The following is a 14,268-nucleotide window of genomic DNA, read 5'->3' as shown; positions in this document are numbered from 1 at the left end:
GCTGTTGAACCATCTGGAACTTGTAGCTGCTTCAGTCATCATAGCAGAGAACCTGTTAGCAACCTGGGCACACTGCCTGTGATGGGGAGGAAGGGAGTCACTGTGATCTCCAACCCAAAACATAATCATACCCCAAAGGAAAGCTATGTCCTGTTAAACAAAAGAAATCATCATAATAAATAAATACTGACCCCTTGGATGTAATATCTTCCTTTTTAAATTTTTTATTATCTTTATTGACTAGGTAGAGACAGCCAGAGATCAAGAGGGGCAGAGGAGGTAGAGAGGGAGAAAGAGAGAGAGAGAGAGAGACCTGCAGCACAGCTTCACCACTCATAAAGCTTTCCCCCTGCAGGTGGGGACCTGAAGCTCAGACTTGAGTCTTTGTGCATTGTGACATGTGCATTCAACCAGGTGCACCACCACCTGGCCCAAATAGCATCTTTAAAAAGAAAAACTACAAGTTTTTATTTATTTCTATTATCTTTATTTATTGGATAGTAAATAAAGAGACAGCCAGAAAATCATGAAGGAAGGAGAAGTTATAGAAAGAGAGAGACAGAGAGACCTGCAGGGCTGTGTCACCACTTATGAAGCTTCCTCCCTGCAGGTAAGAACTGGGGGCTTGAATCAGGTCCTTGCTCCCTGTAACATGCACTCAACCAGATGTGTTGCTGCCCAGCATTAAAAAAAATCTACAACTTCTACCTCAATATTTAACTCATAAGCAGCCCCTGTAGAAACTGTTGTCACCAATCTTAATAAAACTAAGCTCAGGGGCCAGGCGGTGGTGCACCTGGTTAAGTGCTCATGTTACAGTGTGCAAGGACCCAGATTCAAGGCCCTGGTCCTCAACTGCAGGGCAAAAGCTTCACAAGTGGTGAAGCAGGGCTGCAGGTGTCTCTCTCCCTCTCCTCCCCCTCTTAATTTTTCTGTCTCTATCCAGTAATAAATTTAAAAAAGTTTTTAAAAAACTAAGCTCAGGAGACCAGTCCACTTTGACCAATATTATTCTTTTTTTAAGGTATTTTTTATTTATTTATTTTATTTCACACAATGTCAGAAGACAGAAAACTCAAATTCAGGACTACCTAACATAAATTTGGGATTCTAACTTCCAGGATCTGTGTCCTTCAACTATACCCTGCAAGGAATCTAAGATAAGTCAGCAGATTCCCAAGAGCTACTAGTTTTAATCATATATAAATTCTTTCATGAAACATAGACACCTTTACAACTGTGTTCCTTTTTTCAAAAGGGAAACAACCCACTTTAATACAATCACTATTGTCACTCTTAGTCACTCACTACCAAATCTTTGTTCCAATTAGATCAAGTGCTTACTTTACAAATAAAATAAGCACAAAGGGCAAAGGTAGATGAAACACTCTGAACAGAGAAGAATAACTAGTCTTATGAGGCAAGGTTCACTGTCATTAAAGTTCAGGGTGCCAGCAGGCCAGGCTAGCTTCACGGCGGAAGACAGAGACTTGGAGGACACACAGCTGGGCCGGGAAGCTATATTTCTTTATTCACGAGCAACGATTCAGAAACTAACCTAAAACCAATCACCACACAGATCTGTCCTGCATCCTTCTCTTGTGGCCGCCGCAACAAGTCTGCCCCTCTGTTGGGGTTCTGGGTGAAACTAGCAGGGCTAAACCACAATCTCCTAGAGGTGGGGGGAAGGGGACCAAACCAATATGAAGAATACCAACATATTCCCCCTTTTCTTTTTAACTAAATGACCACAGTATCAGGGGTGTGTGAACAGAAACCTATATCATACAGGCATTTTCAAAAAAGAAACTGGCACAAACATGGAGGAACATGTAAGCAGGCAAGAAGAACCAGTGTGCTGTTAAGGGAAAGCCTGAGGGGGACCTTTTTTGCCTCTGGGGGTAGTTACTTGCCTCGACGGGCATTTTTTTTTTCTGTGGGCATTACCTAGCATGGGGGCGGGGATATGGCCTAGAGTCACAAGGCAGCTGGCTGCAGTCAGTCTTTGAGAAACCCAGCAGCATAAAGGGAAGCTGCTAGTTTTGTGCAAAGTGTCCAAGAGTGTACCAATGAGTCTGATAGAAGTGCCAGTCCAAAGCAGATGTCCACGGAAGAATGCCAGGGGGTGGAACGTTATATGAGGAAGGTCAGCTGCTGGAATTCCACTTTTCTGTAGAGAGCTTGACAGCTGCAATTTACTTACTATGAAACAAAACTTGTAGCAGGTTAGAAGTTTACCACAATTGATAACTCTATTACAATTGGAAGTCCCTTCCAGCATGATTCCAAGGCTATTTAAAGTTCAAACAATAAAATGTGGAAAGGCAAACATGAACCATAGAAAGAAAAAAGCCTCAGGCATGAGAATCATTAGCATAACCATAGCGCAGTCCAGCGTTTCTAATTGAGAAGGAATTTGAGACTTTTACATATCAACAACATCTTTTTAACCTTTTGTTACACCTATTCAAGATGGAGACACACCCTAGGTGTGCGCAGGTTTTTTTTTTTAGACCAACTTAGTTAAAATATATTGATATTTGACTAATTTTTACCTCAGACTTTAAATGGAAGTTAATTTTATCTTTATAAGAATTACATTGAAAACCTTTTTCATTTAACTTTACCTGGTAAGAATTTAGCCTTAAAGTTACATTTTTAACCTTAAAGTTACTATTTACCAAACTTTAAACACACACATAAACATGGTCTTTAATACACAAGGAGAGAAACTTTCGTTACGAAGACATGTCATTTTAAACACAAATTTAGATCTATACTGTCTTAGTTGTTGGGGGGGGTCACCATCCGGAGGTGGCCTCCCGTGCAGCTCCACTTCTAGGAATTGTAGGTTGCGATCTCTGGATGAATCTCTGTTTATTCTAGCTCGTCTGCCTTCAGACCCAAGTTTGGGATCTCTGCCAGGGGGCCCAGTTTCAGCAGGGAGACCACTGTCTCTGGGTGTTCCGGGATCTATCCAGACTTCATAGCAGGAGGGCAGGCGGGCCAGCCGTGCAGAAGGCGCACGCCTAGGTGCCCTGGGGTGGCGGCCATGATAGGCTGCCATGACTGCTGCCCTGCTCCTGGCGGCCGAGCAGCGTGGAGGGAGCCCACACCCAATGCCCCGTGCCACACGGCTGAAAGCCGGCTCATGCGGGCTGGCGTTAGGCTCCTGTGGGCTGGCGTTGGGTGGAAACCACAGAGTGGTCCAGAGATAAATGTTCCAGAAACAGCGAAACAGTCTCGTGAAGAAAGGACAGAGGCCTTTGGAGATCTCTTCACAAGCAGAAGAGAAGGCCATAGTGCATAGGTAGCCAAATTGTCTTCACTTATCTAAGAGATGTGCAGGTCAGGTCCACATGGGCGCCATTTGTCGTTAAAATTCGGGGCTCCAGTAGGCCGGGCTAGCTTCGCAGCGGTAGACAGAGACGACCAGAGACACACGGCTGGGCAGAGAGGCTTTATTCATGAGCGGGCAAACATGTGCTCTCCTGTCTTTCTGCTCTGGCGGCAGAGAGAGACCCTTAAACTAATCACCACACAGATCTGTCCTGCATCCTTCTCTTGCGGCCACCGCAACAAGTCTGCCAGTCCGTAGGGGTTCTTCTGGGGCAGGGACAAGCGGGCCCCGTGAAACTAGCAGGGCTAAACCACAATCTTCCAGAGGTGGGGGGAAGACCAAACCAATATGAAGAATACCAACAGTTCACTCAAGGCTTCCTTCCTCTAGTGAAGGGGAAGTTAGACTGTAGGTTTCATGTTCATATTATTCTACTGCAGTATGCTCTCCCAAGAGAGAAAATATCATTAAGCATTGCAACCATATGGGCAACAAATCAAAATGAGCCTTGCTCATGAATAATATGTCAAGATCTTCTAGCCCCTCAGTAAATTTCACATATATGGAGAGAGAGAGAGAGAGAGAGAGAAAGAGAAAGAAAGAGAGAGAGAGAGAGATGGAGAATCACTCTGGCACATAAGGTGCCAGGAATCAAACACAGGACCACATGCTTGAGAATCTTACTCTTTGTTGTTGTTGTTTTAATTTTTTTATTTATAAAAAAGAAACATTGACTAAACCATAGGATAAGAAGGGTACAACTCCACACAATTCCCACCACTCTGTATCCCATCCCCTCCCCTGATAGCTTTCCTATTCTTTAACCCTCTGGGAGTATGGACCTAAGGTCATTGTGGGATGCAGAAGGTGGAAGGTCTGGCTTCTGTAATTGCTTCCCCTCTGAACATGGGCATTGACAGGTCGATCCATACTCCCAGCCTTCCTCTCTCTTTCCCTAGTGGGCCAGGGTTCTGGAGAATTGGAGCTCTAGAACACATTGGTGGAGTTGTCTGTCCAGGGAAGTCTGGCTGTCATCATGCTAGCATATGGAACCTGGTGGTTGACAAGAGAGTTAACATACAAAGCGAAACAAATTGTTGACCAGTCATGGACCTAAAGGCTGGAATAGTGCAAATGAAGAGTTGGGGGTCCTCCATTTTGTAGATAGCTAGTAGGCATATTTTAGTTATATTCCAAAGGGCCTGTGGCTATACTAGTTTGCTTTTTTTCCTTGTTCCCCTGAGCCTGAAATCTGATATGCAGGTGGATCCAAGTTATTGTCTGGGGAGATGATGAGAGCTTACCTCTCAGATGCTTTTGTTTAGAAGAAAAAGATAGAAAAAGAAGGAAGGGAGGAAGGAAAGAAGGAAAGAAGGGTTGAGAGAGAAAGCAAAGCAAAGCAAAAAACCCAGGAGATTGCAGCTAGCTAGCACTGCATTTGTTTTTATTTCTTCCAGCCTTTTGCATCTCTTTCATCATAGATGCTATCCCTCTAGAAGCATAGAATGATATGGCAGACACTCTCCAAAGAGATCTCAGCAACATTAAAAGCAAAAGATCTGATTTGTCTAACTAGAAAGAATATGCAATGTCACTTATTCCTTTCAGCTAAAGACCTTCAAACAGTGGTGAGGATCTCTGCCTTCCATGTCATAGCTGATAGGATTAGGAGTAATTGTACAAAAAATAAGAAATGTTTCCAGAAGCGAGGCTTCTAAATAAAAGTCTTCTTCCAAATGACATGCTTGGAGCACTGTAGACTCAGTCTGCACGGCTCCAAATCTCTTCTTGGAACTCAGTCATTCGGCCAATCTCCTGGGTCCCCTGCAGCAAAGTGCCACACAGTAGTAAGATGGTGACTTAAAGCATCAGAAATTGATTCTCATCCTGTCTGGAAGTCAGAAGTCCAGAATCAAAGTGTTGCCAGGATCTCACCCCTTCTGAGGGCTCCTGAATAATACTTCCTATTTCATCTAGCTTCTGAGACTGTCTGACATTCTGCACCTTTACCTGACTTGCAGGCACATGACTCCCCTGTCCTCTATCTTCACACAAAGCTGTCACCCTGTTCTCTGCTTATGCTTTCTCTTTTAATATAGATATCAGTCATTAGACTTGGACCCACCACTCAAATCTAGTATGACTTCATTTTAACTTAATTATATTGCCAAAGTTCCTGTGTTTAAATGAGGTTACATCCTGAGGTTCCAGGTGGATATGATTTTTATGAGATGCTATTCATTCCTCTGTAGACATCATGCACATGTAAAAACAGAATCTGCTTTAAATAAATTTTTTCTGGAAGTCTTATTGTCATATATATATATATCATTATCCAAACCTGTGTCACTGATTAAGGACAGCTGGAAAATGTAGTTATTTTAACTGCACATCTTATAACTTTCAACCATCATGGATTTTTAAAAACAATATTTATTTATTTATTTATTCCCTTTTGTTGCCCTTGTTATTTTATTGTTGTAGCTATTATTGTTGTTACTGATATAGTTGTTGGATAGGACAGAGAGAAGTGAAGAAAGGAGGGGGAGAGAAAGATAGACACCTGCAGGCCTGCTTCACCACTTGTGAAGCGACTCCCCTGCAGGTGGTAAGCCGGGAGCTCGAACCAGGATCCTTACGACAGTCCTTGTGCTTTGTGCCACCTGTGCTTAACCCACTGTGCTACCGCCCGACTCCCACCATCATGGATTTTTATCTGGAAAGCAGAAAGGTAAAATGGGCATTAGGTGAACAAGGAGCAATCTCTAACACATAAATTGTCTCTTGCCATGAAGAAACTTTCCCCCAAAGGTAATATTCTCCCATATCCCTTATCTTCCACTGCTGTTTTAAAGCTCATTTTGAGGAGCCAGCAAGAGAACTCACCTGGATAGTGCATTTACTTTGAGCTACATACAACCCAGTTTTGAGCCTGGCCCCACCTGCACTTCAGCAGGCTTTGGTCCTGTGGTATCCTTCTCTCTCTCCTTCTCTCTCTCTATCCTTCTCTCTCTCTCCTTCTCTCTCTCTCCTTCTTTCTCTCTCCTTCTCTCTCTTTCTCCTTCCCCCCTCTCTCTTCTCTCTCTCTCTCTCTTTCTCTGAAATAAGAAAAAGTCAGCTCAGAGTGATGAAACCATGGCAATGACAAATAAAGTTCATTGTCAAGGTTGGACTAAAGAAATGACAGTGCTTACACAGGAAGCAGAAAAACAAGATTCTAGAAGCATGAGGACATTTTAACAAAACAAACACTTTAATTCTGGTTCCAACCTGTCAGACCCCTCAGTTGACAAATTATGTCACAGTTTTCCTGCAGTAGGCTGTCAGTATCTCGTGGTTTTTTTTGTTTGTTTGTTTTTCTTACACCCACCACAGCAGAGTGCCTCAGTCTGATCCCAAGCCCCACTTGCTGTCAGGAGCTGACTTGGAAACCTTAAATGACCAGTTTGCCCACTCATCCAGTCAGCTCAGCCTGCTAGGAAACTGTCATCCCCAGGGAGTGGCTCTCAGAAGCTGGTATATAAATACCCCCAACTCCCTCAGTCCTCAGTGGAATCATCTCTAGGTGTGTGTATGCCATTTAATTTCCCTCTAGGGAAATATATGATAATGTTTTTCAATATATTGAATGATTTCAGATACATAGTGAATTTCATAAGATAGGTGAATCCCTGTGAAATTCAGCTCAGCAAGTATGACATAGAACCTTTATTGGATTTTTCATCTTCCCTGGGCCATCCTTCCACCTTCACCCCATCCCCACTGGAGTTTCCTGAACTAAATCAATTGCCCTCAGATCATTTTTTGTAGTGATTTAATATTGATTCACAAAATTATGACACAACAGGAGTATAATTCCACACTGTTCCCACCACCAGAGTTCTGTGTCCCCATTCCCTCCACTGGAAACTGCAGTAGTTCTCCCAAGGTCAAAGATAAGGGTTGACTATTATTTCTATAAACGTGTGTGTGTGTGTGTGTGTGTGTGTGTGTGTGTGTGTGTGTGTGTGTGTGTGTATGCCCATATTTTCTATGGTTCTTTTTTTTTTCTCTCCAGGGTTATTGCTGGAGCTCAGTGTCTGCACTGAGAATCCACTGCTCCTGGAGGCCATTTTCCCCATTTTGTTGCCCTTCTTATTGTTGCCATTTCTGTTGTTGAATAGGACAGAGAGAAATCGAGAGAGGAGAGGAGACAGAAAGTGGGAAAGATAGACACCTGAAGACCTGTTTCACCGCTTATGAAGCAACCCCTCTGCAAATAGGGAGGCAGGGGGCTCGAACCGGTATCCTTATGCCAGTCCTTGCGCTTTCCACCATGTTCACTTAACCCGCTGAGCTACAGCTTAACACCCACCCCTTCCTTTCTAAGGCATACTTACATCTATTTCTACTTCTGAATGCCCTTCCTTGTTTTTCTTTTCTTTCCAAATCTTGATGGAACTGGATTTCAGAGCCCTCTGGTCATCTTGCCCTAACATTACTCCCCCTCTGGGAGTATGGGTCAAATTTCTTTTGGGGGTGTAAAAGGTTGAAGTTCTAGCCTCCATAATTGCTTCTCTGCTGGGCATGGTTGTGCCTCAAATTTTTATCTCAGGTTTCATTTCCAGGAAGGATCCTGACCAAGGCCTAGGTGATCATTTCTTCAGCTAAAAGGCAACACTTATTATTTCCTGGAAATAGATTATAAAAATGGAGAGGCTGAGGTTCTGCATGCCACAGAATGCCCAGGGAACAGAAAAGGAGTGTGGATCACCTGGACAGACTGAGAAAAGAGCGTTTGCTTCTAATTCCCAGGCTCCGAAGGCTGGATAAGTTGAACCTGAGGCAACAACACAGCTGAATGTTTAGAGTTAGAAGAGCACTTTCGGGGAGCATCTCAGCACTTTATCCTAAGCCCAGGCAATGTGGGGGCTTCTATCTATTACTGGAGTCTTGTTACTGGTGTACACATGAACAAGTGGGTGTTTACGCTGAAGAAGGGGAAAGGTGCCTTTAATACCAGACAGGTAGAAAATGTAACGGTTTCCTAGATCTGTCTCCCCTCTTTTCTTTGCCTGAGGAAATTTTTATTAGGGAGAGAAAAGAAAGAGCTTAGGAATGTGGGAATTGGGGGTCGGGCAGTAGCGCAGCGGGTTAAGCACACATGGCACGAAGTGCAAGGACTGTGGGAGTTTTGACTTCGTGGCTTATTGATAGATTTAGCCCATCTTGTTAGCTGAGGGAGAGCCAACTGATTTTTCTACTGGACTTCTGGAAGGTGAGTCAGCAAGAGAGTCCCTGCATGAACAGGAAAAGTCTTCTGATAACCTGGAAAGTAATCTTAGTAATAGTAGTCAAGTAATCTTAACAGTCAAAAAGCAACTCTGGGAATAACCTGTTAATAGTTTGGAAGTGGGGTAAAACTAAACATCCTGAAAATGCCTATCTTGAAGGAAAAGTGTGTATGTTGGGTGGTTTCTGCCCTCCCCTTTCTCTAAAGGTTTCTGTGAGGGCGGGCCGGGTGGTAGCACACCCTGTTAAGGGCACATAGTACAAAGCGCAAAGACCTGCATAAAGATCCTGGTTCGAGCTTCTGGCTCCTCACTTGCAGAGGAGTCACTTCACAGTGGTGAAGCAGGTCTTCAGGTATCTGTCTTTCTCCCTCTCTCTTTCCCCCTCCCCTCTCAATTTCTCTATGTCCTATCCAATAAAAAGTGTGTGTGTTTTGGGGGAGGATACTAGGAATAGAAGATTCGGAGTGCCAGCATCCAGTCCCACGATAACCCTGGAGGCAAAATAAATAAATATTTCTGTGAATCATTCATTCACCATTCTGTACATGGAAAAAAACAAGGTTCTTAAGAGTTGGAGATATGCCAAAAATGTCAGGGAAGCATCAAGCCTGAACTCCACCACTTGTCCTCACTGAGATCCTAGCAGGCAGAACCTTCTGCTCAGAGGCTAAGAAAACACCCGAGACAGACAAACCTCTAATCAACCCCTTGATTATACCAGCCATCTTTATTATGATGCTAGCCTGGGTGCACAAATGCAGTAAAGCTTTTGCTTTGTACTGTTGGAGCACAGGGGCCTTATGTTCCCACAGGGACAAGCAGAGTTGTTCCCCCTGTTACCGGTGTCAGTAATCAAAAGGTGACTCACGAACACACTCTCGGTGTTTGACTGTCCCAGGAAATGAGTCAGTTTGGACTAGGAGTTAAAAGGTATCTTCCACTTCTTTCCAGATTGTGAATAGTTCCTTCTGATTGGATCTCTTGCAGTTGGCAAATAAGCATGGCCTTTTCTGTACAGGGAGTGAAGAGGAAGTAGCACCATGTACATACTTGGCCACTTTATTCTAGTACTGTGTTTGTAACTAATGTTGAATCACCCTGGGAATGCTCACCAGAGTGAAAAAAAAGTGCATAAATAAGCAACGGGACTTTCTCAAGTCTATATGCACATTCAGACTGTGGAAGACATAGTCTTTGAAATTCAGGAACATTCCAAACCAGAGTCTTGTCTTTTAGAATTGAAATAATGGAAATGTGTAGATATTACCATATCCAAAGGCAAAATCAAATGAACTCATTATGATATGATCCCCATCCTAGAAAAGAAAAAGCAAGCTTTTACGAAACTCAAAGTTAACATAAGGAAAATCGTTATGTAATTTTAGGATGATGAACTTCTATTCCTTCTCCTGGCAGGCTCCTAAATAGGCATCTGTGATTTCTCAGGCAAATCAAATTAGCAGAAATCTTTGTAAGCCAGCCTCTAGAAGAGGCTATAAAGCCTCCCCCCACCAGCGCCTAGCACCCCTCCAGATGTTTTGCTGTTGCTGTGCTCAGACAAGAGCAGATGTCAGCAGAAATCTGGGGTGTCCTGATAGATATTTTTTTTAGGTACACATAGGCATAGGATAGATTCAGACAGAGGTCTGTGTCACATAGAACCAGTGGTTCTATTGGGATATTTAACTCCTTGTGGTTATAAAAAACAGTCCCCATAGAGGAACACTACTGCCTGGCTCTGGGGGGTTCCCGTGTTTCCATCTGAAAAATGGGTTCATGGGTCCTCTCAGGTCCTGCCAGAGCAAAAGCTACAGGGATTCTGTCAGTTATCAGAGACAAACAGTGCTCATGGGAAAGAAAGATGCAGGTGAAGATTGATCCCTTGGTATCTGAGGAAACATCCAGCGACCCAGAGAAAGGGATTCATGCATGGGATACCAATGGCTAGGAATTCGTGGGAGCATAATAGGAGTCTAGCACCGCCCCATGAGTCCTCTCTCATCCATCCCTCTGCCAAAACTCAATTTTGTGATTCTGGGCACACAGGAACAGAAGACAGATAGTCAGTAGAGTCCACACACCCAGGAAAGGGACAAAAGATTGAATCATGAGAAATCAAAACAGTGTAGCAGCTATGTGAGGAGTCTTAGGAGAGGTGTGCCTTGAGCTGCTAGGTTCTGAGGGGCTAATGTCCACTTTGGACATGTCTTTGAGCCTAGCTATGAAGGGAGCATTTAGTCAGTGAATGTTCTGTGTGGGTGGATGTGTGGGTGTGGGTGTGGGGAGGTGGCTGGTGCACATATGTGTGCTGCATGCTTGTGGTTTGCATGCATGCATGCATGCATGGATGTATGTGCCTGCATGCATCAACAGTGAGTACTGGATGTGAAATTCACCATAAAGGGAGCATGGAGAGTGAGTGGATCTCTTGACAGTCCCTGAATGTCCTCCCTTCCCTACACAAGTGCATTATTTTATTTTTATTTTTTTATATTTATTTATTTCCTTTTGTTGCCATTGTTTTTATTGTTGTAGTTATTATTGTTGTTGTTGTCGTTGTTGTTGGATAGGATAGAGAGAAATGGAGAGAGGAGGAGAAGACAGAAAGGGGGAGAGAAAGATAGACACCTGCAGACCTGCTTCACCACCTGTGAAGTGACTCCCCTGCAGGTGGGGGGCCGGGGGCTCGAACCAGGATCCTTACACCAGTCCTTGCACTTTGCACCACCTGCGCTTAACCCTCTGCACTACTGCCCAACTCCCACAAGTACATTATTAATCTAAACTCCATTTCTTTTATTTCTTCTTCTTCTTTTATTTTTGCAACCCAGGACTTGGTGCCGGCACTACAAATCCATAGCACCTGGCAGCCATTTTTCCTTTTATTTTTTTTCTCTCTATTTTATTTTTATTTGACAGGACAGAGAGAATTTGACAGGGAAGGGGAGATAGGAAGGGAGAAAGATAGACAGACACCTGCAGACCTGCTTCACCGCTTGTGAAGCATCCTTCCTGCAAATAGGGAACCAGGGCTTAAACTCTGATCTTTGTGCATGGTGATATGTGCACTTAACAGGGAGAACCACCGCCTGGCCCCCTTAAGCTAAACTCCTTACATGGAATGTTGAGCCTCTGGCCAATAGCTTCAGGCTCATGTCAGAAAGGTTCTGCATGAGTTTAGACCTGTTGGTATGGCTAAACTGGACTTTCTAGGTGCACCTCACCAACTTCATAGCTATGTGGCCTTGAGCAGGTTGTAAAACCTCTCTATACCAGTTATGGAAAGAAGAGAATTCTCCTGCCCGTGAGGATGAGTGAGAGTTCACACTCATCAGAATCTGAATTTGTTACTTGGAGCCCATTTCCTGAATACAGTGGCATTTGTCAAACACAATTCCCATGTTCCCTGTGCACCATCATCCTTCTCACTAGCCACCTCAGGAAGGAGTGTGACAAGGCTGTGCATATCTTACAGGAGGTGGAAATCCTGAACACGGCCATCCTTACCGGGAAGACGGTGTCTGTGCCGGTCAAGGTTGTGTCCGTGGACGAGGATGGCACGGTGACAGACCTACAGCGAGCCGTGGAATGCAGATCATCAGATGAAGACGTCATTAAGGCAAGTTGACAGCTCCTTGTCCCACAGATTCCCACTCGCCTCCCAGCTTGAGCGCTCATGCACTGGCCGTGTCTCCCCCCAGGGTCCAACCCGCCTGCCTTGGTTAACTGTCACTTAGATCAGGACATCTTCCCTGCACAGAAATCAGCCAGGAAGTAACCTGTCCTGGAAACTTGTTTCACTGTGACTTGTTTCCAGCCCTTGGGGAGTCCGTGCTGTGTTCCAGGACCACCTGCCTGTCCCCCACCCCATCCCCCCAAAAAAAGGATGCCCCATACCCATATTTGGGCCAAGAGGGCAGAACAGTGAGTGTGCACTTTGTCAGGACTGTGTGCAGAGCACTAGATACTCATGTCATATTGGTAGGGGTGCGACTCAGACAACGCATCTGGCTGTGATTTATGATGGCTCTCCTGTTCCCTGTGTCTTCTGTGCATTAGGGACCTGGTAAGGCCACTTCTCCACCCTTCATCCACATACTGTGGACTCCTTTTTTTATTTTTCTACTTGGTATTCTCTTTCTCTTCCTAAATTGGATGCAAAATCAATTCCAAACAAAGGCACTCTGGTATGGGTGATGTATGGATTCAGGGGCTTTGAGTTGGCTCTGGCAGTGTTGTGCAGAAGCTTCCCACCAGCAGGGGAGAAGGTTGTGTCAACCAGACTGTCCCTCCCCTAGGCCCCGTCAATCCACCCTCCAAGGGTTAGGACTCAAACTGTCCTTCCAAGTGTACCACTCATTCTTTGTGGCTCTAGGAGTCCTGACAGCAGTGACTCCCTGCTTGTCACACACAGGGCTGTGAATCCCTTTCCTCTGCTGGAACCTCCAGATGGCCCAACTCACCGTGGGCACACACACACACACACCCTATATATCCACTAAGCTTTCAGTCCTCTTCCAGTCAGACTACAATACCTGGACTGAAGTTGCTTAGAGAGAAGCAGAGAAGGTGGTCCAGGAGGTGGCACAGTGGATAAGGCACTGGACACTCAAGCATGAAGTCCTGAGCTCAATACCCAGCAGCACATGTACTAGAATGAAGTCTAGTTCTTTCTCTCTTTCCTGTCATTTCTCATGAATAAATAAATAAAATCTAAAAGAGAGAGAGAGCAGAGAGGTAGCAAACAGAATAGAATGATAAGTAACCTGTCATACCTACATATTCCAGAATCTTCTCCATGTCAGTCTGTAGTAGTTCCAACCTAATCTCACTCTAGCCAACATATCTCTCTCTCTTTCTCTCTCTCTCTCTCTCTCCCTCCCTCCCTCCCTCCCTTCCTCCCTCTCTCTCTCTCTCTCCCTCCTGCAGCCCCAGCACTTACAATAATGCCAGCATGTGGTACTTATTCACTGAAGGTGTGTGGAATGAATGAAGGAGTTCAGATGGGAAAGCATGCAACTGAGTCATAAAAGGGTTCATGGGAAATCCGTCATGTTATCACTTGATGGCATCTCCTCCAATCACAAGCCATACAATAACAGTGGTCCTAGTTGGCTATAGCCTACTGTCTTAGCTGTGTGGTAGCCTAGACTGTGTAGGCTTATGTAAATGCACTCTGTGACAGTCCCACACTGAGATCACCCAACAGCATATTTCTTCGACCATATTCCTAATCACAAATGATGTATGACTGTGCTTAAACTAGACGCAATGAAGGTTGCACATTCATCCATTGGACAGGTTTCAAAAGCATGAAAGAGGGGCCGGGTAGTAAAGCACCTGGTTGAGCACACATGTTACAAAAGCATGAAAGGATGTTTTGGGCCTTGTGACCACTTCCCCTTAGCCCATCTTCATGTGACTTCAGCCATGATTGAGTCAGTGGTTTCTATGTGTATAGAATATACACATATACACAATAGGGCCAAGTAGGATCAGAGCATCCCAGATTGCCTCTCTTGGTGTATTTCCAAACTGGGAGAAGGGGAGCTTTCTTTAATTGTCTGGGGAGCTGGCACCCCAGGGGCTACCATCAAACACTAGAGGGTGAAAGTCAGTAGGTGAAGGTCCCAATCCCTTTTAAGTCTGTGCCTT

General features: G+C 44.5%; 1 protein-coding gene across 1 annotated transcript in view; it reads left to right on the top strand.

The window, feature by feature from the left end:
- LOC103128887 (transmembrane protein 132D) overlaps positions 1 to 13,864 on the top strand; it is a 661,492-nt gene extending 647,628 nt beyond the window's left edge. Inside the window, exons 5-6 of the mRNA XM_060192666.1 lie at positions 12,089 to 12,232; positions 13,799 to 13,864. Of these exons, the coding sequence (XP_060048649.1) occupies positions 12,089 to 12,232; positions 13,799 to 13,864 (210 nt within the window). The remainder of the gene's footprint in view (positions 1 to 12,088; positions 12,233 to 13,798) is intronic.
- The last annotated feature ends 404 nt before the right edge of the window (positions 13,865 to 14,268 follow it).

The sequence above is a fragment of the Erinaceus europaeus genome, chromosome 6 (assembly GCF_950295315.1).
Source record: "Erinaceus europaeus chromosome 6, mEriEur2.1, whole genome shotgun sequence".
Classification (NCBI taxonomy): domain Eukaryota; kingdom Metazoa; phylum Chordata; class Mammalia; order Eulipotyphla; family Erinaceidae; genus Erinaceus; species Erinaceus europaeus.
This window is presented reverse-complemented; position numbering and strand designations above follow the sequence as displayed.